The sequence below is a fragment of the Panthera onca genome, chromosome A1 (assembly GCF_046562875.1).
Source record: "Panthera onca isolate mPanOnc1 chromosome A1, mPanOnc1 haplotype 2, whole genome shotgun sequence".
Lineage (NCBI taxonomy): Eukaryota > Metazoa > Chordata > Mammalia > Carnivora > Felidae > Panthera > Panthera onca.
Window position 1 is genome coordinate 741,955 of NC_138339.1, and position 21,120 is coordinate 763,074.

The following is a 21,120-nucleotide window of genomic DNA, read 5'->3' on the forward strand; positions in this document are numbered from 1 at the left end:
GGACCCAAAGCTCCCTGGGAAGCTGGTTAGAGCCTGGTGCTCGGGGCCCGGAGGGGTCCAGGCGGCTCCAGACACGGAGTGAGCAGGGCAGTGGGCTGCTCCCAGGGCCCAGGTCCACCTCACGGCCCTGGACGGGGTGGGGCGGGGCAGGGATGGCCCCGCACATAGCCTGCTGGCAGAAGGAGCCGGGGAGAGGGGGGGCCGCCCCACCTCCTTCTGCCGCTGGGGAGTGTGACGGTGAGCCCGAGCCGAGCATCCCAGGGTCTGGAGAGCAGCGGTGTCCTGCAGGGAGGGGGGGAAGGGAGCACCCTGGGGGCGGGAGCCCTGGCGGCTGCGTTTGCTCAGTGGGAGGGGCCGGCCAGCGCCTGTGGGGCAGTCCCGAGGGTCTGCGGCGCCTCCACAGATAAGGCATTAACAGTTGGGGCGGACTCACCTCCAGATCTGCTGACGCCAGGTGCTCGGGGCGAGGTGCCAAAGGTTCCCTATAAAGTGCTGGGGCTCTGGGCCTGCGGCCACTCGCCCTCTGGCTCCCGACCCGCCTGGGCGACCAGGGACCGGCCCTGCGACCACCATGGTGAGGCTCGTGTTGCCCAACCCGGGCCTGGAGGACCGGATCCCGTCCCTGGACCAGCTGGAGAGCATCGAGGCCAAGGAGGCCGGCTCCCGGCCCCAGTGGGACAACAAGGCCCAGTACATGCTCACCTGCGTGGGCTTCTGCGTGGGCCTGGGCAACGTGTGGCGCTTCCCCTACCTGTGCCAGAGCCACGGCGGAGGTGAGCCCCGGGCTGGAAGGGGGTCCGCCTGTGAACGACGGGATGGGGCCCCGGACCGAGGAGCCCATTCGCAGGGAGGGGAAGGAGTCCCCGGGGGCCGTGGTCACACGCCGTCCCCCTGGAGTGCCACCTGCCTCCCCTGCGGATTCAGCCTCCACGTCCGCAGCGGGGGCAGGGCTGGGCAGGGTTGCAGGGCGGTCCGGGCCCCCACAGCGCTCTGCTCTTGGCTCGTGGGGCCGGCGAGGGATGTCTGCCGCCCGGACCCGCGCGTCCAAGCGTCTGTGTGCGTCCTCGAAGAGCACACCTGACCTGGATGTGAGGGGTCTGAGGGGAACCGGCCACTCCTCTGGATGGAGCCCCCTCTCCGAGAGCGGGAGGGGCAGTGGGGGACAGCCCTTCGCAGGGCCACCACGCGGGCACCGCACTCCTGCCTGGATAGAGGAGGGAGCTGGGCCGGGAGCAGGCGACCCACAGAAGGACTCCCTGACCTCAGGCCGCCCTGCCACCCCCAGAGGCCTTGGAGGGCCTTGCCTGGACCGCAGTGGTCTCCTTCCACAGGCCGAGGCTGCCCCTCTCCCTCTCCCCCGGCCCTGTGACGCTGGCTCTGTGTCCTCACCATGGTCGCTTCGCCCGCCTCCGGTCCCTATGGGCGACAGGGACGGAACCTCCATGAGTCCGCGGCCACAGCCCTGGGGAACCCTGCGCTGGGGCTGAGCTGTAAACAAGGAGGGGTCTGGGGCAGGGGCAGGTGCTCACTGGGGAGACGGGCTGTGCAGAGCAGGCTGGCTGTCCCGGGGACGGGCGCCCCAGTGATGTGTTTGCGGGGCTGTTTGCTTCTTACTCTGAAGCACCCGCAGGCTCTCACCTGGGCTTTGTGATCTAAAAGCATCCCCGGGAAAGGCAGAAGTGCTCGTTCCTGGGTCAGCCTCAGGGGCCCTGAATTTCCCAGGGTTGAGCTTCCCAAGGTCTGGGAGGGACCTCAGGCCTCCTCAGGTCTCACAGACCCCTGATCCAGCTCCTGACTCCGGAAGCGGAAGCAGAAGCGGCAGCCACAGCACAGGGGGAGCCAGAGGGAGGAGGGGCCCCAGCAGTGCAGCCTCTGCGGTCCCTGAGCCTGCCTCCCAGCTGCCTCTGGGGCCAATGCCCCTTCCTTCTGGGACTTTCCGCTCACGTGCCCCCCAGGGCCACCCTAAGAGAGGGTCCCAGCCTGCTCCTGCTCACTTGTAACTGGGAGCCCAGCACCCCGCAGATTTCCTGCCCCCTGGACAGGGAAGGGGGCTGGCTGCACCCCTGCACTGCGGTCCTGGTGCTGTATTCACCCGCGGGAACCGTGCCCCCAGACCCTGCAGACTGACGGGCTGTCCCCCAGTCAGCCCGGGGAGCGGAGGCCTGCCCTGCGCCCCCACAGCGAGGTTCCACGCTGGCGGCGGGGCTGGGGGTCCGACCTCTGCGCTCCGGGACCCTCCGTGGCTCACGCTCTGTCCCGTCCAGGCCACCCACGCCCACCGGGAGGCCAGCAGCCGAGCCCAGGAGGCGGAGGGCCGCAGGGAGGTGACCGCAGCCGGTGACCCTCCGCGCGACGCCTCCCACGCCTGCGGCCCCAGCTGTAAGGGGTGGGGGGGTGGCGTGACTTGAGGGAGCTGGTTCCGTGAAGACGTAACATGCCTCCAACTACTTCCAGGACTTTTGGGTAATTTGCAAAGTACGACAAATATTCATTTACTTTATTTTTAACTTTATATTTTGGGGGAAAAAAGTCAGAAAAGTAGACAAAACGACATCCCAGACCCTGATTTCGATTCAGTCGACAACGTTCTGCTGTATCCGCGGCAGTGCGCACGCACGCACCCACCCGACACGCCTGCGCGCACACATCACGCACTGACGCACATACCCACATACCCACGAGCGCACGCACCCACGCTCTCGATGCGTGCACACCGCACGCACCTACACACGCGCGCAGCCCACACCCACGCGTGTGCACACACGCCCCCGCACATCCGCGCAACACCCACACAACACGCGCGCACCCATGCACGCATGCGTGCACAGTACGCACCCACACACACATTCACACGCCCGTGCACCCACACACGCACGTACGCATGCATGCACACACCCACTCACCCACGCGCGCGTGCACCCATGCGCAGTGCCCCCTCTGGCGCATGGCGTTAGGAGACTGGGTGGTCACTCGAAAGGTCCCCAACGCTGGGTCTCTCTGACTGGGGTCCCCGGGGCAGCGCTGTGAAGGGCGCAGGTGCAGGTGGTTCCCGGGTGGGCTGTGTCCTCCGCCTGCACCACCTCGGGGGTCTGTGTTTGGCTAGTGCTCCTCCCACCTCAGTGGGAGTTGGGCACCGGGCTCTGTGCTCCTCTGCAAGTGACAGAGGTCCACGAGCCCCTGAAGGGCAGGTTTATCCCCACATCACATGGTGGGGTGGCACACAGCCACCCCACGCCCTGACCCAGAGCGTGCACGGGGCACGCGCTCTCACAGGGAAGCTTCCTGGGGCAGGAGAGAGCATCGGAGGGGGGTGGGGTGGGAATAGGATGCAAATGGGACTAGGGTGGGACTGGGGTGGGACTGGGGTGGGTATGGGAAGGTGCTGCAGGGTTTGTGGGTCACGCCGACCTAGGAGGAAACCCGTGTGTGGACGTGGGCCTGGGCCGGGGCGCTGGGCAGGGGCACGTGAGCCGAGCCCAGAGCTGGCATCAGGAACTCCTCCAAGGGTCCCTGTCTGTCCCCTCCCCCAGAGTCCCTGCTGCCACTTGTCAGACGCATCTCCGGGTGTACTTCTCTTTAGGAGTTTCCTCCTCTGTGAGCTCAGATAGTATCGCCCTTCTGTGCCTTGGCCATGGTGACCCCGTGCTGTCCTCCCGGGCCTGGAAAGGACCTGGGCACGGGCTCTAAGGTGCAGGCCCCAGGGGCAGGGAGGGCAGAACGGCTCGCCCAAGATGGCTCTCTGGCGTTTGGGTGATTTCTGGAGAGTTCAGTCTGGTCTGGACTGTGGACGGAAGGCGGGAAGGCCCGGGGGTGGGGGTGTGGGGGGCAGCAATCCACATCTGCCTTCAGGATGACAGTGACAGGGATGGAGGAGAGGGACCCTGGGGGTGACAGCGAAAGGGTTGGGGGGGAGGGACCCTGGGGGAGGCAGGTCCCCCACCCACACATCTGTCGCCATCGCCTACGGGAGCCTGGGGAAATGATGCCAGTTTCCCGGGACCAATTCCGTGATGAGTGCCACCCACATCCCACAAAGCCCCTGGCGGCCTGTTGAGAGTGTGGTTACCCCTCAGGACTAACACAACTGGGCCTCCCGTGGGTCTCCAGACTCCCCGCCCTGTTTCCCGGTTCCTTAGAACGCCAGCCGTGCTTCCGCACCAGCGGGTCTGTCCCCCTTGGGTGCCGTCCACCCCTCCTCCGTGCAGCGGGCTGCCTCTGCGTGTGTGTGCGCGCGTGTCCACCGGTGCGGAAGCCTGGGCAGCACAGGGACGCCCGTCTCCAGGGACCTTTGGAACCACATCCAGGCGCCACGGTGCCTGCTGGCCGCTCTCCCTCCTCTGCCCTTCCCTGCTTCCTCCACCTTTACCCACGGGAAGGAAAGAAGTAGCTGGGTTTAAAAAAAAAAAAAAGCCACGTATCCCCCAGGGCCTAATCTGTAAAGAGCTCTCGGCCTCGCTGGAGAACATTCTCATCCCTGGAAAAGAGCATGGGGCCGAGGGGCTGCTCCAGGCTGGACGCTGCCCGGGGCCAGGGTACTGGGTAGGCAGACCCACCTGCCTCGCTGGGATGGGCCCCACAACGTGGGGGCACAGACGGCTCATTTTGGGCATGTGCCTGACCCCTCCTCCCCCCTTCCCCCACTGGCTGTGCCCACCGGGGCGGAGCCTCACACTCAGGGGAGCCGCCCACCTGGAGGAGCTTGTGTGAGGGAGGGCGCCGGGAGAACCGAGGTGGCTTCCTGGAAGAGGGGCTATCCGAATGGGGTTTCCCAGGATGAATAGGAGTTTCCTGATGGGGATGCAGGGACCGGAAGGCTGGTGGGTGAAAGTGGCGTCATGAGAAAAGGGGAGATTGAAGGACATTCTGGAGCCTTGTCCCCAAACGGACTTGTTTTCTTGGTAATTTTGCTCAGAGATTTTTTTTCTTTCTTTTATTTAAAAAAAAATGTTTACTTTTGAGAGAGATAGAGCACGCGAGGTGGCAGGAGGACAGAAACAGAGGGGGGCAGGGTATCCAAAGTGGGCTCTGTGCTGACAGCAGCGAGCCTGACGCAGGGCTCGAACTCACAGTGAGATCGTGGCCTGAGCTGATGTTGGGCCTTTGACCGGCCGAGCTTCCAGGCGCCCCGCTTAGAGATTCAAATCAAGCCCCTAAGAAAACGTTGGAGAGGCAGCTCTTTTCTTTTATCTTAACCCTCACGGACACGGTGACACGGTGACACGGTGAGCAGGTCCTGGTGGGGTGTAGGTGGCCCCTGCCCGTGAGCCTGTGGCCCGGGCTGGGCCCCCAGACCCAAGGGGATCCAGCTGGTGGGTCTTCATTCCCCGTGCCCGTCCTCGCTCTTTGATTTTCTGTCATTGTCACCTTGAGGGCCACATCCCCAGTCGTGGCTCATGCCCCTTGCTGTCCTGGAATTTTGACCTCGGCATCCGAAGGGGCCTGTCCCTGGAGCCCCGCGTTGGGAGGGAGGCCACTCAGGCAGTCCAGCACGCAGACCGAGGATGGCCCGCTGCGGGTGGGAGCGCCACTGGGCTCTGCGCGGGGGTGGGGGTGGGGCTGTCCCTCCCAACACAAGGGACCCCGCAGAGGAGAAAGAGGCAGGGAGCGAACCCAGGGCAGAGAGGGTATAGGCCGATGCTGGCAGATGGCCCAGGAGAGGGACCGAATGCTCGCCCCTCCCCCGCCCCCCCGCCGAACGCACCGGTCAGTCCTGAAGCCATCAGTGTGTCCAGACCCTCGTCGGCAGTCCCTACAGCGCAGCTGCAACCTGGCCCGAAGTTCACGCTCCGGTGACCTCGGCTGTGCTGGTCTCTGCTAGGTCGCGCTGGGCCCGAGGAGGGAGCGGCCCAGGGGCCCCGAGCCCGCCGCCTTCGCTAATTTCCCGTCTCAACCTGCTGTCCTGCGCTGAGCCAGCCTGGTCCTGGTGCCCCCAGTCCCGGGGGTCCCTGCATCCCCTCATGTGGTCGCGGCTCCGGGTCAGGGCCTTCCGAGGCCCTCAGTGTTCCCCGGCTAGCCTCCCGAGGCTCAGATCAAGGACCCCGGCGTGCACTCCCCCGGGTCGGTGTCTGAACCCTCTGCTCCCGTGACCTCTCCCCTCTGACCCTCGCACCCGGCTCACCCGGCACGCGGACGCCTCCGCTGATTCCGGGGGCTGCCGTCACGGCCCACGGACGCCACCGTCGGGAGGTGGCGCATGGTGGCTCCCTGCGCGGCGGTGCTCGTGGCCTTGTGGTCGGGAACCTCCCAAGTTTGTGTCTCTGCAGGTGCTTCCTACAAACGCCTGCGTCGCCAGGGGTGGCCCGTCGCCCTCCCGTGAGCCGTCCTCTGACACGCTGCCGCTTCTCCCCACGCAGGGGCCTTCATGATCCCGTTCCTCATCCTGCTGGTCGTGGAGGGCATCCCCCTGCTGCACCTGGAGTTCGCCATCGGGCAGAGGCTGCGGAAGGGGAGCGTGGGCGTCTGGAGCTCCATCCACCCGGCCCTCAAGGGCGTAGGTGCGCCGCCGGGCTCTGCCGGGGTCCCCTATTGGCAGCAGGCGCCCCTCCTTCCTTGCCCGCCTTCACTGCCTGATTTCAGGGAGAGGAGGGGCCCAGCGCTTGGGCCCCGCCCCCGGGCCTTCGCAGACCCCTCCTCACAAGCTCAGGTCAGGGCCTGGGTCACTGCTGGCCGCCGGGGGCCAGCGGGGCAGCGGACACCATCCTGAGTCCCCAGGCGCCCAGCGGGTTGGAGGGTGTAGACGCACGGGGAGAGTAGAGACCCCCGCCCCTGCCGACTCCCTGCCCTGATCAGGGCTCGGGAGTGGCTGGATGGCCCCGAGGTGGGCTGACTGCTGAGGCCACACTCTTGCTCTCCAAGCTTCCTCCGTCCACTCCTTAAGGTCAGCAAGGAGGTTCCTCCCCAGCAGTGACACCTCGGCCGGCACTGACCCCTCGGCTGGCACTGACCCCTCGCCCCAGCACTGACCCCTCACCCCAGCACTGACTCCTCACCCAGCAGTGACCCCTCACCCGGCACTAACCCCTCACCCAGCAGTGACCCTCGCCCGGAACTGATCCCTTGCCCGGGAGTGACCCCTCGCCCGGCAGTGACCCCTCGCCCGGCACTGACCCCTAGCCCGGCACTGACCCCTCGCCCCAGCCACTGACCCCTCAGCCAGCAGTGACCCCTCGCCCAGCACTGACCCCTCACCCCAGCACTGACTCCTCACCCAGCAGTGACCCCTCGCCCCGGCACTGACCCCTCGCCCCAGCACTGACCCCTCAGCCAGCAGTGACCCCTCGCCCGGCACTGACCCCTCACCCCAGCACTGACTCCTCACCCAGCACTGACCCCTCGCCCCAGCACTGACCCCTTGCCCCAGCACTGACCCCTCACCCCAGCACTGACTCCTCACCCAGCACTGACCCCTCGCCCCAGCACTGACCCCTCGCCCCAGCACTGACCCCTCGCCCCAGCACTGACCCCTCGCCCCAGCACTGACCCCTCACCCCAGCACTGACTCCTCACCCAGCACTGACCCCTCGCCCCAGCACTGACCCCTCGCCCCAGCACTGACCCCTCACCCCAGCACTGACTCCTCACCCAGCACTGACCCCTCGCCCCAGCACTGACCCCTCGCCCCAGCACTGACCCCTCAGCCAGCTGTGACCCCTCGCCCCAGCACTGACCCCTCGCCCCAGCACTGACCCCTCAGCCAGCTGTGACCCCTCGCCCCAGCACTGACCCCTCACCCCAGCACTGACTCCTCACCCAGCAGTGACCCCTCGCCCGGCACTGACCCCTCGCCCCAGCACTGACCCCTCGCCCCAGCACTGACCCCTCAGCCAGCAGTGACCCCTCGCCCAGCACTGACCCCTCACCCCAGCACTGACTCCTCACCCAGCAGTGCCCCTTGTCCGGCACTGACCCCTCGCCCCAGCACTGACCCCTCACCCACCAGTGACCCCTCACCGGCACTGACCTCTCGCCTGGCCTGACCCCTCACCCCAGCAGTGACACCTCACCCGGCACTGACCCCTTGCCCACCAGTGACCACTTGCCCGGTAGTGACCCCTCGCCTGGCACTGACCCCTCACCCCAGCAGTGATACCTCACCCGGCAGTGACCCCTCGCCCAGCACTGACCTCTCGCCCGGCACTGACCCCTCATCCCAGCACTGACCCCTCGCCCGGCAGTGACCCCTCGCCCCAGCACTGACCCCTCACCCCAGCACTGACTCCTCACCCAGCAGTGACCCCTCACCCGGCACTAACCCCTCACCCAGCAGTGACCCTCGCCCAGAACTGATCCCTTGCCCGGGGGTGACCCCTAGCCCGACACTGACCCCTCGCCCCAGCACTGACCCCTCAGTCAGCAGTGACCCCTCGCCCAGCACTGACCCCTCACCCCAGCACTGACTCCTCACCCAGCAGTGACCCCTCACCCCAGCACTGACCCCTCACCCAGCAGTGCCCCTCGTCCGGCACTGACCCCTCGCCCCAGCACTGACCCCTCAGCCAGCAGTGACCCCTCACCCAGCACTGACCCCTCACCCCAGCACTGACTCCTCACCCAGCAGTGACCCCTTGCCCGGCACTGACCCCTCGCCCCAGCACTGACCCCTCGCCCACCAGTGACCACTTGCCCGGTAGTGACCCCTCGCCTGGCACTGACCCCTCACCCCAGCAGTGACACCTCACCTGGCAGTGACCCCTCGCCCGGCACTGACCTCTCGCCCGGCACTGACCCCTCACCCCAGCACTGACCCCTCGCCCGGCAGTGACCCCTCACCCCAGCACTGACCCCTCACCCGGCAATGACACCTCACCCGGCACTGACCCCTCGCCCACCAGTGACCACTTGCCCGGTAGTGACCCCTCGCCTGACACTGACCCCTCACCCCAGCAGTAACACCTCACCCGGCACTGACCCCTCGCCCACCAGTGACTCCTCACCCGGCACTGATACCTCGCCCGGCTCTCACCCCTCGCCCGGCACTGACCCCTCACCCCAGCGGTGACCCCTCACCCGGAGGTGACCCCTCGCCCGGCACTGACCTCTCGCCCGGCACTGACCCCTCACCCCAGCACTGACCCCTCGCCCGGCAGTGACCCCTCACCCCAGCACTGACCCCTCACCCGGCAGTGACCCCTCACCCAGCAGTGACCCCTCACCCAGCACTGACCCCTCACCCGGCAGTGACCCCTCACCCAGCAGTGACCCCTCACCCAGCACTGACCCCTCACCCCAGTACTGACCCCTCGCCTAGCACTGACCCCTTGCCCAGCAGTGACCCCTTGGCCGGCGCTGACCCCTCACCAGGCACTGACCCCTCACCCCAGCACTCACTCCTCACCCAGCAGTGACCCCTCAACCACCAGTGACCCCTCAGCCGGCACTGACCTCTCGCCCGGCACTGACTCCTCACCCCAGCACTGACCCCTCACCCGGCAGTGACCCCTCACCCAGCAGTGACCGCCTCACCTGGAACTGACCCCTCGCCCGGCACTGACCCCTCACCCCAGCACTGACCCCTCACCCGGCAGTGACCCCTCACCCAGCAGTGACCGCCTCACCTGGAACTGACCCCTCGCCCAGCAGTGACCCCTCGCCCACCAGTGACCCCTCACCCGGCACTGACCCCTCGCCCACCAGTGACCCGTCGCCCGGCACTGACCCCTCACCCCAGCAGTGACCCCTCGCCCAGCAGTGACCCTTTGCCTGGCACTGACCCCTCGCCCGGCACTGACCCCTCGCCCGGCACTGACCCCTCTCCCAGCAGTGACCCCCACTCCTGAGCAGTGACGGTCTGGTCCCTCCAGGCATCGCGTCCATGTTCGTGTCCTTCATGGTGGGCCTCTACTACAACACCATCATCGCCTGGGTCATGTGGTACTTCTTCAACTCCTTCCAGGACCCCCTGCCCTGGAGTGAGTGTCCGCTCAACGCCAACAGGACAGGTGAGCCCTGGGCAGGGCCGGGGAGCTGGGGAGCTGCCACTAGCAGGGTGGGGAGGCCACACCTTTGATCACGCGGGCTGACCGTCCACGGACACTTGCCCTCTGATTTTCCAGATTTTGGATGCCTGGAGCTCAGGTCGGGCAAAACCCAGGGCACACTTAAGGCAACAGGGCATTAAAAGAAGGGCACGTTGCAGGAGAAAAGCCCTTAAAATTGGTGGCTTCCCCGTCAGGAGGGGCGGCGTGGCCCAGGAAGGGGGTGCTGCCCATCCGCCTGGGCCTTGCAGCGAGGACAGCCGTGCGTGGGGTTCTGAGTTGCCGGCGGGGGGGGGGGGTGTGCGTGGGGTGTCCCGGAAGCCGCTCCCCGACATTGTTGGGACGGCGTCGTGAGCCCTCCCCGGGCCAAGCCTGTGGGGTTCTTGTCTGCCTGCAGCAGGGACAAGAGGGAGAAGGCAGGCAGTCAAGGCCCGGGTGCACACCCCACACATGCGCGCGTGTGTGGGTGTGCATATGTGCATGCACACATAGGTCTGTGTGCATGTGCACACATGTATGCATGGGAGGTGTGTTTGCGTGCAGGTACACTCGTGTGCACATATTTGTGTGAATGTGCACCGTGTGTGGGTGCATATGCATATGTGGGTGTGCATGTGCGGGTGTGCGGGTGTACGCGTGCATGTGTAGGCGTGCGTTTGTGGGTACGCGTGTGCATGTGTATGCGTGTATGTGCGGGTGTGGGTGTGCATGCGTGGGTGTGCGGGTGTGGGTGTACATGTGTGGGCATGCGGGTGTGTGGGCGTGCGGGTGTGTGTGCATGGGTGTGCGGGTGTGCGTGTGCGCATGTGCGCATGTATGGGTGTGTGTGCGGGTGTGCATGCGTGGGTGTGCGGGTGTGGGTGTACATGTGTGGGCATGCGGGTGTGTGGGCGTGCGGGTGTGTGTGCATGGGTGTGCGGGTGTGCGTGTGCGCATGTGCGCATGTATGGGTGTGTGTGCGGGTGTGCATGCGTGGGTGTGCGGGTGTGGGTGTACATGTGTGGGCATGCGGGTGTGTGGGCGTGCGGGTGTGTGTGCATGGGTGTGCGGGTGTGCGTGTGCGCATGTGCGCATGTATGGGTGTGTGTGCGGGTGTGCATGCGTGGGTGTGCGGGTGTGGGTGTACATGTGTGGGCATGCGGGTGTGTGGGCGTGCGGGTGTGTGTGCATGGGTGTGCGGGTGTGCGTGTGCGCATGTGCGCATGTATGGGTGTGTGTGCGGGTATGGGTGTGCATGCGTGGGTGTGCGGGTGTGGGTGTACATGTGTGGGCATGCGGGTGTGTGGGCGTGCGGGTGTGTGTGCACGGGTGTGCGGGTGTGCGTGTGCGCATGTATGGGTGTGAGTGCGGGTGTGCATGTGTGGGTGTGCACGGGCACATACAACGTCCCCGCTGTCAATGTCTCAAAAACACGACCTGTGTTTCCCATGGCTCGGGCCCCGGTCCCCGTTCCTCACCTTGGCTCGCACCCGTGCCCGCTCTGATGTGTGCGAGTGCCCGCCCCCAGGCTACGTGGAGGAGTGCGCGCGCAGCTCCTCCGTGGACTACTTCTGGTACCGGGAGACCCTCAACATCTCCACCTCCATCAGCGACTCCGGCTCCGTGCAGTGGTGGGTCCTGCTCTGCCTGACCTGTGCCTGGAGCGTGCTCTACGTGTGCACCATCCGCGGCATCGAGACCACCGGCAAGGTGCCCGCGGGGCTGGGGGGCGCCCGTGCACCTTCGGCCGCTGTGAGGGTCGTGACCCCTCCCCCCCACCGCTGTCTGGGCGGGGCCTCTGCTGCCCACGTGCTCAGGAAGCCGTGGGACCCACGGTATCCCCAGTCGGGAGGCACCAGATGGTCCCAGTCCCGCAGAACGCTGGGAAGTGGAGGGTCGGGCACACCTCCCTGCCTGGAGTCTGGGGGCCAGGGGCACCCGGGAGGGGGTCCTAACCGGCAGCCCTCTCTTCCCACCCCCCCCCCCCACCTGCCTCGCCCACAGGCCGTGTACGTCACCTCGACGCTGCCCTACGTGGTCCTGACCATCTTTCTCATCCGGGGTCTGACACTGAAGGGAGCCACCAATGGTATCGTGTTTCTCTTCACGCCCAACGTGAGTCCCCTGAGGTCCGCCCAGAGGCAGGGGGTGGCCGGGCCGGGGGCGTCAGGGGCCCATCGGCTCAAGTACGGCTGTGTGGACAGAGGGTGGCCGCCACCGGGCCGTGTGTCAGCCAGCACCTTGGGAGTGAGGCTGAGGGGTCTCTGTCCTGCCACAGGTCACGGAGCTGGCCAACCCGGTCACCTGGCTGGACGCGGGGGCTCAGGTCTTCTACTCCTTCTCGCTGGCCTTCGGGGGTCTCATCTCCTTCTCCAGCTATAACTCTGTGCAGTGAGTGCGGGCAGGCCTCCCTACCAAGGGCGGGGGCGGTGGGTACAGGGACCTGGGTCCCAGCAGTGGGGGCGGCCACAGGGTGCATAGAGGCGGGCTGGTGACTCCGGAGGGCTTTCACCAGGGGGGTCCCTCCAGCGAGGCCCGTTTACGACCCAGCCTCCCCTTGGCACCTCGGTCTCCGTGACCCTGAGCCCTGGTGTTCCACCCCCCTCGCCCCCGGGCACCCAGGACCCCCAGGGGCGCCCGTCCCTGCAGCCCAGCCCAGGCCGACACCCACACGGCAGGGGCCCAAACCCCCAGGGTCTCCAGGACCGTCCGGTTGGGACCAGTGGTCCAGCAGAGAGCGAGCCTCGGGAGCAGACGCGGAGGGGGAGGGGCCGTGGTGCTGGGCGGGACAGGACATGCTCCCCCCCGCCCCCCCCCGCCCCGGGGCCGTTCGCCCGCTGGGCTCCCACGTTCCCAGGGTCGTGCCAGTGCCGTCTCCAGGCCCCACAGATGCCGCCCGCCCCAGGGAGCCCCGTGCCCCCTCCCCTGAACCAGCCGCCGCCTCTTGGGCTGTTTCGAGGGCACGGACTCCCGGGAGCCGTCCTCTGCGTCTGGTTTCCGTCACCGCACCATGTCCTTGGGGTCCGGCCCTGCTGCAGCCTGTGTCGGGGCGTGCTTCCTCCCACGACCGAGCCACGCCCGGTGTGTGGACGGGCACGCTGTGTTCACCCAGCCGCCCCGTGGCGGGCCCGATTTTTCCACACCCTCGCCAACACCTTATTATCCCACTTTCTGATGCCGGCCGTCAGAAGCATCTGGAAGGAAGGTGTTGGCATCAGCGGGTGGGGGTGGGAGGTCAGGGGCCGTGTTCTGGGCCCTCTGGGCTGCAGGGGGGCTTTGGGCGTCCAGGGGGAGTTGGGGGTCCTGGCCAAGCCCAGCACCTCGAAGCCTCACGACCCAGGGGAGTAGGGATTTGAACCCGGGGTGTCCGGGACTGGCGGCTATGGGGGCGTGGGGAAGTGGCAGAAGGGCAGAGCGGGGTCGGGACGCAGCTGCGCCGTCTTCGCTGAGCGCCCACACGGGCCGGGCGGGCGTCCCCGGCCGTCAGTGACCAGCCAGTGCTCTCACTGCAGCAACAACTGTGAGAGGGACTCGGTGATCGTGTCGGTCATCAACGGCTTCACGTCCGTGTACGCGGCCACCGTGGTCTACTCCATCATCGGCTTCCGTGCCACCGAGCGCTTCGACGACTGCTTCAACACGTAGGTGGCTCGCCCGCCCTGAGGAGCTTGCAAACTGCCTCCAGGGAGCACCCCCCGCCCCCCCCCCCCCCCCCGGGCCTGCAGCCAGCCTGGCTCTCTTCCAGGAACATCCTGACGCTTATCAACGGCTTCGACCTGCCTGAGGGCAACGTGACGCAGGAGAACTTCGCGGAGGTGCAACAGTGGTTCAATGCCACGGAGCCCGAGGCCTACGCGAAACTGCATTTCCAGACCTGCGACATGAACTCCTTCCTCTCGGAGGTCGGTGCCTTGGGTGGCGCCCCTGCGGTTCGGGCTCTGGGGGCAGGGGGCGGGCGCCGAGCTTCCCCTGCGAGCCCGGTGCCCACGGGCCTGGCCTCCTCCAGTGCCTCACGTCAAACACGTGAAAACACCCCGTGGGCTACTTTTACTACAGTTCCTCCTACAAAAACGCCAGTGTCCTTATAACCGTCTCGCAATCTCGCTCGAGTATGTCACTCGGGGAGGCTGATACCTTAGTACAGCTGCAGATCTCCTCTGATGTGCCACTGCCTTTGAACTCCAGTCTTATTTTCCCTTTTATTAAAAACATGTTTTTGCCATCTTCTTTTTGGGAGAGCGCAAGGTAGGAAGGGGCAGGGAGAGGGGGACGGAGGATCCAAAGCAAGCTCTGCACGGATAGGCTGTCTGCACAGAGTGTGACATGGGGTTCGAATTCACAAACTGCGAGATCATGGCCCGAGCCGAGGTCGACGCTCAACTGACCGGGCCACCTGGGCGCCCCTCTAAGTCCAATTTTAATGATGAGTAATGTTCCCGTATCGTTAAGGTTTATGAGCCCGAATTTATCAGTTTTAATTCTGCAATTTTCTTATTTGGAGCCGCACGGTATTTGGGGGCATGCCACGTGCCACCAGGGCCCTGGCCGCGAGTTTTCCATCAGCAGTGGGTCCCCGCCGCCCGTCCCCAGCCCCAGGCCACCAGGCTGGTGCGTCTGCCTCCGGTTTTGCTGCAGTCTGTGCCCCGAGGCTGGCTGGGCTCGCCCGCTCATCCTGAGTTTCCTCGCACGGGCGCACCGCTGCCCTTCGCCACCACGTCCTCCCGAAGTCCTGGCTCGCCCCGCAGGGCGGAGCTGGTGTGTGGAGGGCAGCGGCACGTTTTCCACAGACTCATGTAGATGCCGTGAAGTTACTTTGGGGTCCCTGACTTCTGAGTGGGTCCCCGGGACCGGAGCCCGTGACCTGCAGGGAACACGGGGGCCCCGGGCTCCCGACTTAGCCTCTCAGCCCCACCAGGAACACCCACTGCCTGGAGGGAGGACCCAAGGCAGAGGTCTCACTGACCCACGTGGGGCCAAAGGCAGGGGCACGGGGTCAGCCGGGGTGCCACGCGGAGCCCTGGCACTTCTGCGTCCGCAAGCCCGTCGTCGCGCACGGCCTGGCCCACTGTTCGCAGCCCTAGGGCGTCTGTTCGGGACGCGTGCTCAGGCTAGTAAAGCCATCCTGAGCTCTGAGCCCAGCTGTGTGGGGAGCGGCTCAGGAAGCGTCCTGTGGGGTGACACCTGTCAGCGAGCAGACGGTCTGCCGTGCCTGCCGCATGTCTGTCTGGGCCGCGTGGGGCCCTGACTGCTGCCAAGCAGTGCCACCCACTTCCTGGTGTTTGAACTCAGTCAGCTTTTAAAAATACAGTTGGGCCCAAGAGATGAGTTCTGGTGGTTTTCCCGGGTGGCTGAAATCAGCGCTTTCCTTGTGCGGGGGGCGGAGGAGGGGTGCTCAGCAGGTGCAGGGATGGGGAAGGACAGGGGCTCTCGGGGGGGGGGGGGTGGCGCTCAGCAGGTGCAGGGGCCCTCGGGGGGGCTCAGCAGGTGCAGGGATGGGCAAGGACAGGGGCCCTGGTGGGGGGGGGAGGCTCAGCAGGTGCAGGGTCGGGCAAGGACAGGGGCCCTCGGGAGGGCGCGTGCCTCGCTGATGGAGCTGCCCACCCTGCAGGGCGTGGAGGGCACGGGGCTGGCCTTCATCGTCTTCACGGAGGCCATCACCAAAATGCCTGTGTCCCCGCTGTGGTCCGTCCTCTTCTTCATCATGCTCTTCTGCCTGGGCCTGTCGTCCATGTTTGGCAACATGGAGGGCGTGGTCGTGCCCCTGCAGGACCTCAAGATCATCCCCGAAAAGTGGCCCAAAGAGCTGCTCACAGGTATGTGGGGCCAGGACAGCCTCCAGGCTGCAGCCTCGGCCGGGACGCGGGGCCTGGGTCCGCAGCAGCCGTGTTCTCTGTCCCGAAGGCCTCATCTGCCTGGGGACGTACCTGATCGCGTTCATCTTCACGCTGAACTCGGGCCAGTACTGGCTGTCCCTGCTGGACAGCTACGCCGGTTCCATCCCGCTGCTCATCATCGCCTTCTGCGAGATGTTTGCCGTGGTCTACGTGTACGGTGTGGACAGGTAGGAGGGAGGCAGGAAGTTCCCGCGCTCGGGGCAGGGGAAGACGGGCGTGTGTGACGCAGGGCCGAGCGTGCATGTCCCTGGAGAGCGCGCGGGGCATGAGTCGGCGGGGCCGTGGGCAGAGGAGACGGGCCGCCCGGAGCCGTGTGGACTTCCAGCCGTGGGTGCTTCCAGAGCCAGCACGGATGAGCACTGACAGGCCACGCAGTCTTGGGGGTGGGAGAGAGGAATCGGCAACCACCCGGAAACAGACCCCTCCGGTCTGACCACGCGATTGAAAATTCCTAACTGAGGACAGCTGTGCCACACGGAGGCGAAGCACTGTCGTGTCTCACAGGCCGAGAAGCCTGAACTACATGAGACGCGGGCGCAGGTGGACCAGGGGGGGCTGAGTAGCCACGGGGGGTGGGGCGCGAGCAGCGGAAGTGAGAGCTGGACGCGGCCAGGGCAGGGCGCTCGCCGTGGGGAGCAAGTCTTCCCTGTGGGGCCCCGGGGCTGCCGGCCCGGGGTGGGGGGGTGCCGTGTGCTTCGTCACGACTAGGGGCGCGTGGCCAGGGGAGCTCCGTGGCGCGGGCGCTCTGGGCCTTTCTAGGGGAGACAGTGCCACGCAGCCAGACGGAGCCCCAGGTGAAGAGAGGTGGTGAGTGGGCCTGTCAGTGGTCTGCACGGCCGGACGCTCAGGGCATCACGCCCCGCTCGGAGGTGAGCCGGGGCCCAGAACGTGGCCGAGGTGTCCTCGCCGGGGGCCGGGCTCACCGGGGCCTCAGAGCCCGCCGGCCGGTGTCCAGCACCAGTGCGCACGCACGAGCCCTTGGAGGCGCGCCGATGTCGGGATGCAGCCTCTGTACCCGCGAGAGCTTGCCCGCGCCGGGCCATAACACACTTCGAACCAGCCCGGGGGCCACCGAGGAACGCGTGCGGCCCCGCCCGCGCTCACTGCTCTAGCAGACTCGGGGAAGAGAGTTGTGATGCAGGCCCGTGACCGAGTGAATGAGGGCACGGCCACCCGTGAGCGCCCCGGGACGGCGCGGAGCCAGACGCTCGTGGGGGTCGCTGCACGACACACGGGGGGACGGGCCCGCACAGAGGAGACGCACCACGGCCTCCCCGGCCCTGCTGGGTCCAGCCTGGGGCTGAGGCCTGGGCAGCGGTACCTTCCCGGAAACGTGCTCTGGATTCTCTGCGTCCTGGGCAGCTCGTGGCCACGCTCCGCGGGCGCCACGCTCATTTCTGCGGAACGCAGGCTCTGGTGCAGAAGGCAGTCCGGCCCAGGGCGGGGGGATGGGGGCCGTCCGGCCGTGGAGCCGCTGCCCTGCAGGGAGGCTGGGACGGGACGGCCTCCCAGCCTGCCCTTCATCCCCGGAGCTCTAACCCCGCTCAGCGAGCGCCTGCCCGGACCTCCACGCGGCAAGTCTGCGGGCTGGAGCCCTGGGCGGTGGCGCCTTGGGCCTCCAGAGGCTAGTCCCTGAGGTGGCAGGCCTCTGTGCACAGGGATGGCCGGGACTCCGGTCAGAGGAAAGGCCGGGCTGTGGCCGCGGACGGCGACGTCTGTCTGGGCTGGACAGGCCAGCCGCCCTCGGCCTTGAGGGGATCGTAGGCCTGACCGTGTCCCGGTGACAGCTTTCTTCCCACCTCCGTGTCCAGGTTCAACAGGGACATCGAGTTCATGATTGGCCACAAGCCCAACATCTTCTGGCAAGTCACGTGGAGGGTGGTCAGTCCACTGCTTATGCTGGTCATTTTCCTGTTCTTCTTTGTGGTCAAGGTCAACGAGGAGCTGATCTACAGCGTCTGGGACCCTGCCTATGTGAGCCGAGGGGCTGCAGCGGAGGGGGCAGTGGGGGTCTTGCTCCCTGTGGGGTCGGGAGCCCAGGTGCCCCTCCCCTCTGCCACGAGGGCCGGGAGGTGACCTACGGGGGGAGGGGCGTGTACCCTGTAGGAGACCTTGTTGGCTGTACATGCGGCTGTCACCCCTGCTCTCTCCCCAGGAGGAGTTTCCTAAATCCCAGAAGGTCACGTACCCAGGCTGGGTGTATGCCGTGGTGGTCATCGTGGCTGGGGTGCCCTGCCTGGCCATCCCCGGCTTCGCCATCTACAAGCTCATCAGGAACCACTGCCAGAGACGGGGGGACCGCCAGGGGCTGGTCAGCAGGGTGTCCACGACCTCCATCAATGGGGACCTGAAGTACTAAACGGCCTGGCCCAGGGCGTGTGGCCATCGGAGTGAGGGGGGGAGTCCAGGCCACACACTTGAAAGTGTGTGCGTGTGTGCGTGTGTGTGTACACGTGTGGGTGTGTATGTGTGCACAGATGAGGGTATGCATGTGCATACTGTGTGTATATGTGTGTGCACGCATAGGCACGCGTGTACATGTGTGTGCATGTGTGTGTGCACACGTGAGCATATACACAAGTACACGTATATACATGTGAGCGTGGGGGGTGTATGTGAGCATGTGTGCATGCCTGTGTGTGTATATATGTTGAAATGTGTGTGTGTACACGTGCATGAGTACGTGGTGGGCATGTGTATAATGTATTGTATGCACGAGTATAAATACGTGCATACGTGTTTGTGTGCACACGCTCCGAGGACAGTCGGAGCTGCGGCGTCCTGGGGAGGCCGCGTCTGCACTGCTCGCCTGCGCCCCTCAGGACCGGCCTCGTTGCCACCCACCTTCACCTTGCTGTCGACCCTTGACCTAAGAGGTACCTGTGAGGTCGGGACACTGGTGCCCCACCTGAGGATGGCCCTTCTCAGGCCCCTTGGCTGTGAGCCTGAGAAGACTCGGCTGGGTCCTTCGGAGGCCTGACCATGCCACTGCCCCCCCCCGCCCCCCCGCCAAGCTCCGAGCTCTGGCAAAGTGCCAGCTCAGTGAATTCCAGTGAGTTCCAAGCCAGTTAATCATTGCTTCTGCCGCCGCAGGGAGATGAGCAGTTAGACGGAGCTCACCTCGGCCAGGCTGAGGCGGAAACCACCTTTGTGTTTTCCTTAAAAGGAAGTGAACCGCATGAACGCGTAGCCAGGTGTTGGAAAGGCCAGTTATACGGTAACTCGGCCGTGGGCACCACGGTCGAGGACAGTCCACGGTCCCGAGCACGGCAAGGACCGGGAGGCCTAACCGCTTGGTGCCACTGAGTGAAGTCGGGCTCTGGCTCTTCCCTCCCTGTCTCGTGAAGGTTGTTTTCTGGGATTCGACAGTCTCAGTCATGTGGCACTTGGGGTGGTTTTCTTTTTTTTTTTTTTTGAGACAGAGACAGAGCATGAACAGGGGAGGGGCAGAGAGAGAGGGAGACACAGAATCCGAAGCAGGCTCCAGGCTCTGAGCCGTCAGCCCAGAGCCCGACGCGGGGCTCGAACTCGCGGACCGCGAGATCGTGACCTGAGCCGAAGTCGGACACTTAACCGACTGAGCCACCCAGGCGCCCCCTGGGGTGGTTTTCTTAATGGGCTGGTCGCCTCCACCCTCCAAGAAAAAGCCTGGAGACTTAAGTTAAACTGGACTTTCTGAGGATCCCCTGGGCAGGGGTGGGGACCTGGGTCCTGGCGCCGTGTTCCCCCCCCACCCCCCCACCGGGACGTCCCTGTCCCGTCGCCTCCCATCTGGCAGTGACCACGGAGCGGAGCCCCGCAGCCCCCGCTACGAACCTCCAAGCATCGGGGCGTGTCCAGTCCCGTGCCGTCACCTGGGGAATCCTCGGGGCAGTGTGGGCGGCTGGCTTGCAGCCCCGCGTGCCGGGCCTTCCCGGGACCCCCGCCCTGCCCCGCCCCGCTCCGGCCTCCACCCTCCCCTCGGCCTCTCCCCGAAGCCTTCCCACCCCCGCTGTGAGAACACAGTTGCAGTAACCGGTCCGTGCGCTGCCCCCTGGGGCGTGTGGAGAGGATTCTGGGGGTGTGACCCGGGGGGGATCATCCGGTCGTCCCACCCCCGGCCAGTGCCCTGCTCACAGACTCGGTGTCTCTGCAAGTTGTTGGAAACGCGGGTCTCGTGGGCATCACGTGTACCGGTCTAAATAAATCGCCATTTCATATTCTCGGCCTAAACGTCGTCTGGAGGCAGAGGGATGAGCAGACGGTGGAGCCCCAGTCGCTCCGGGCGGCGTGGACTGCGGGTCCGGCCGGGGGGCGCCACGTGGACGCCACGTCCACGTCGCTGTGTCCGCGGAGCCCGGGGCGTGGTGAGAGGCCCTGTGAAGGGCAGGCCGCGGCGCCCTGTGAGGTCAGAGGTCAGGTGGGCTGGGCGGGGGCTACACCCTCCCCTCGCCTTCTCACTCCCCCTCCCACCCAGAAAGGAGCCCCTGGAAGCGTGTCCACCGGGGTCCCCGCCTGTCCCGCAGGCGTCCACGGGGCGTCCGCGGGTCCGGGGCCTCAGCGGGTGGCCCGGGCTGAGTCAGCTGCGTCTGCCCGTCCCCCTCGAGCCCACCGCGCGGGGCCCCCGGCCTGGCTGAGCCCGCCCCTCCCCCGTGCTGTGGGCGTCACACCATCCCACCCGCTGCCTGCGGTGCCGGTGGGCGCTGGGAAGCAACAGAAGCGCCTCCACCCCCGGCCCTGACCCCTGACACTCGCCCCCCTTGGGGAGTCCCTCTGGGACACGGGCGTGCAGGGGTGAGGCGGACCTTCAGCTCGTGTGCCCGTCCCCGGAAGAGGGACGTGTGCCACCGGCCAGGAGTTTACACTCAATCTCCGGAAAATGAACGTGGCTTAGGAGCGGACAGGACACCAGAGGCCACCTGTTCCCTCCCCGGACGTTTGTCCCCCGTCTGCACGAAGACCACGCCCTTCTGCGTGGTGAACGCACTGTCCATGGCCACCGTGAGGAGGACAGTGGCACTGTCCACGGCCACCGTGAGGAGGACAGCCTGGTGGCCGTGCCCCCGATGGGCCGCCTGAGGTCACGGCCGCGTGGCGCAGGCCCGCCCCCAGGTCCCACACGCGGGTGCCGCTCGCATAACCTTCTTGAGATGACGGTGCAGTGCAGAGGAGAGACGGGGCCGGGAAGGACCCTCAGGTGGCGGGCGTGTGCCGAGGTGACCGGCCAGCGTCCCACTGGGACTGGACACGGTGTCCGCCATCGGGGGAAAGCGGGCGAGGGCGCGGGGCCTGGG

The 21,120-nt window shown here is 66.3% G+C and overlaps 1 protein-coding gene across 1 annotated transcript; it reads left to right on the forward strand.

Annotated features, from left to right (window-relative positions):
• The first annotated feature begins 495 nt into the window (after window positions 1-495).
• On the forward strand, window positions 496-20,049 carry SLC6A19 (solute carrier family 6 member 19). Its single transcript, XM_078444102.2, has 12 exons — window positions 496-773; window positions 6,354-6,494; window positions 9,801-9,938; window positions 11,482-11,663; window positions 11,958-12,068; window positions 12,232-12,344; window positions 13,466-13,594; window positions 13,699-13,855; window positions 15,562-15,766; window positions 15,855-16,014; window positions 17,659-17,821; window positions 18,003-20,049. Exons 1-12 carry the CDS (start codon window positions 572-574, stop codon window positions 18,204-18,206), a joined length of 1,905 nt encoding a protein of 634 aa, XP_078300228.1. The 5' UTR covers window positions 496-571; the 3' UTR covers window positions 18,207-20,049.
• Window positions 20,050-21,120: the final 1,071 nt, after the last annotated feature.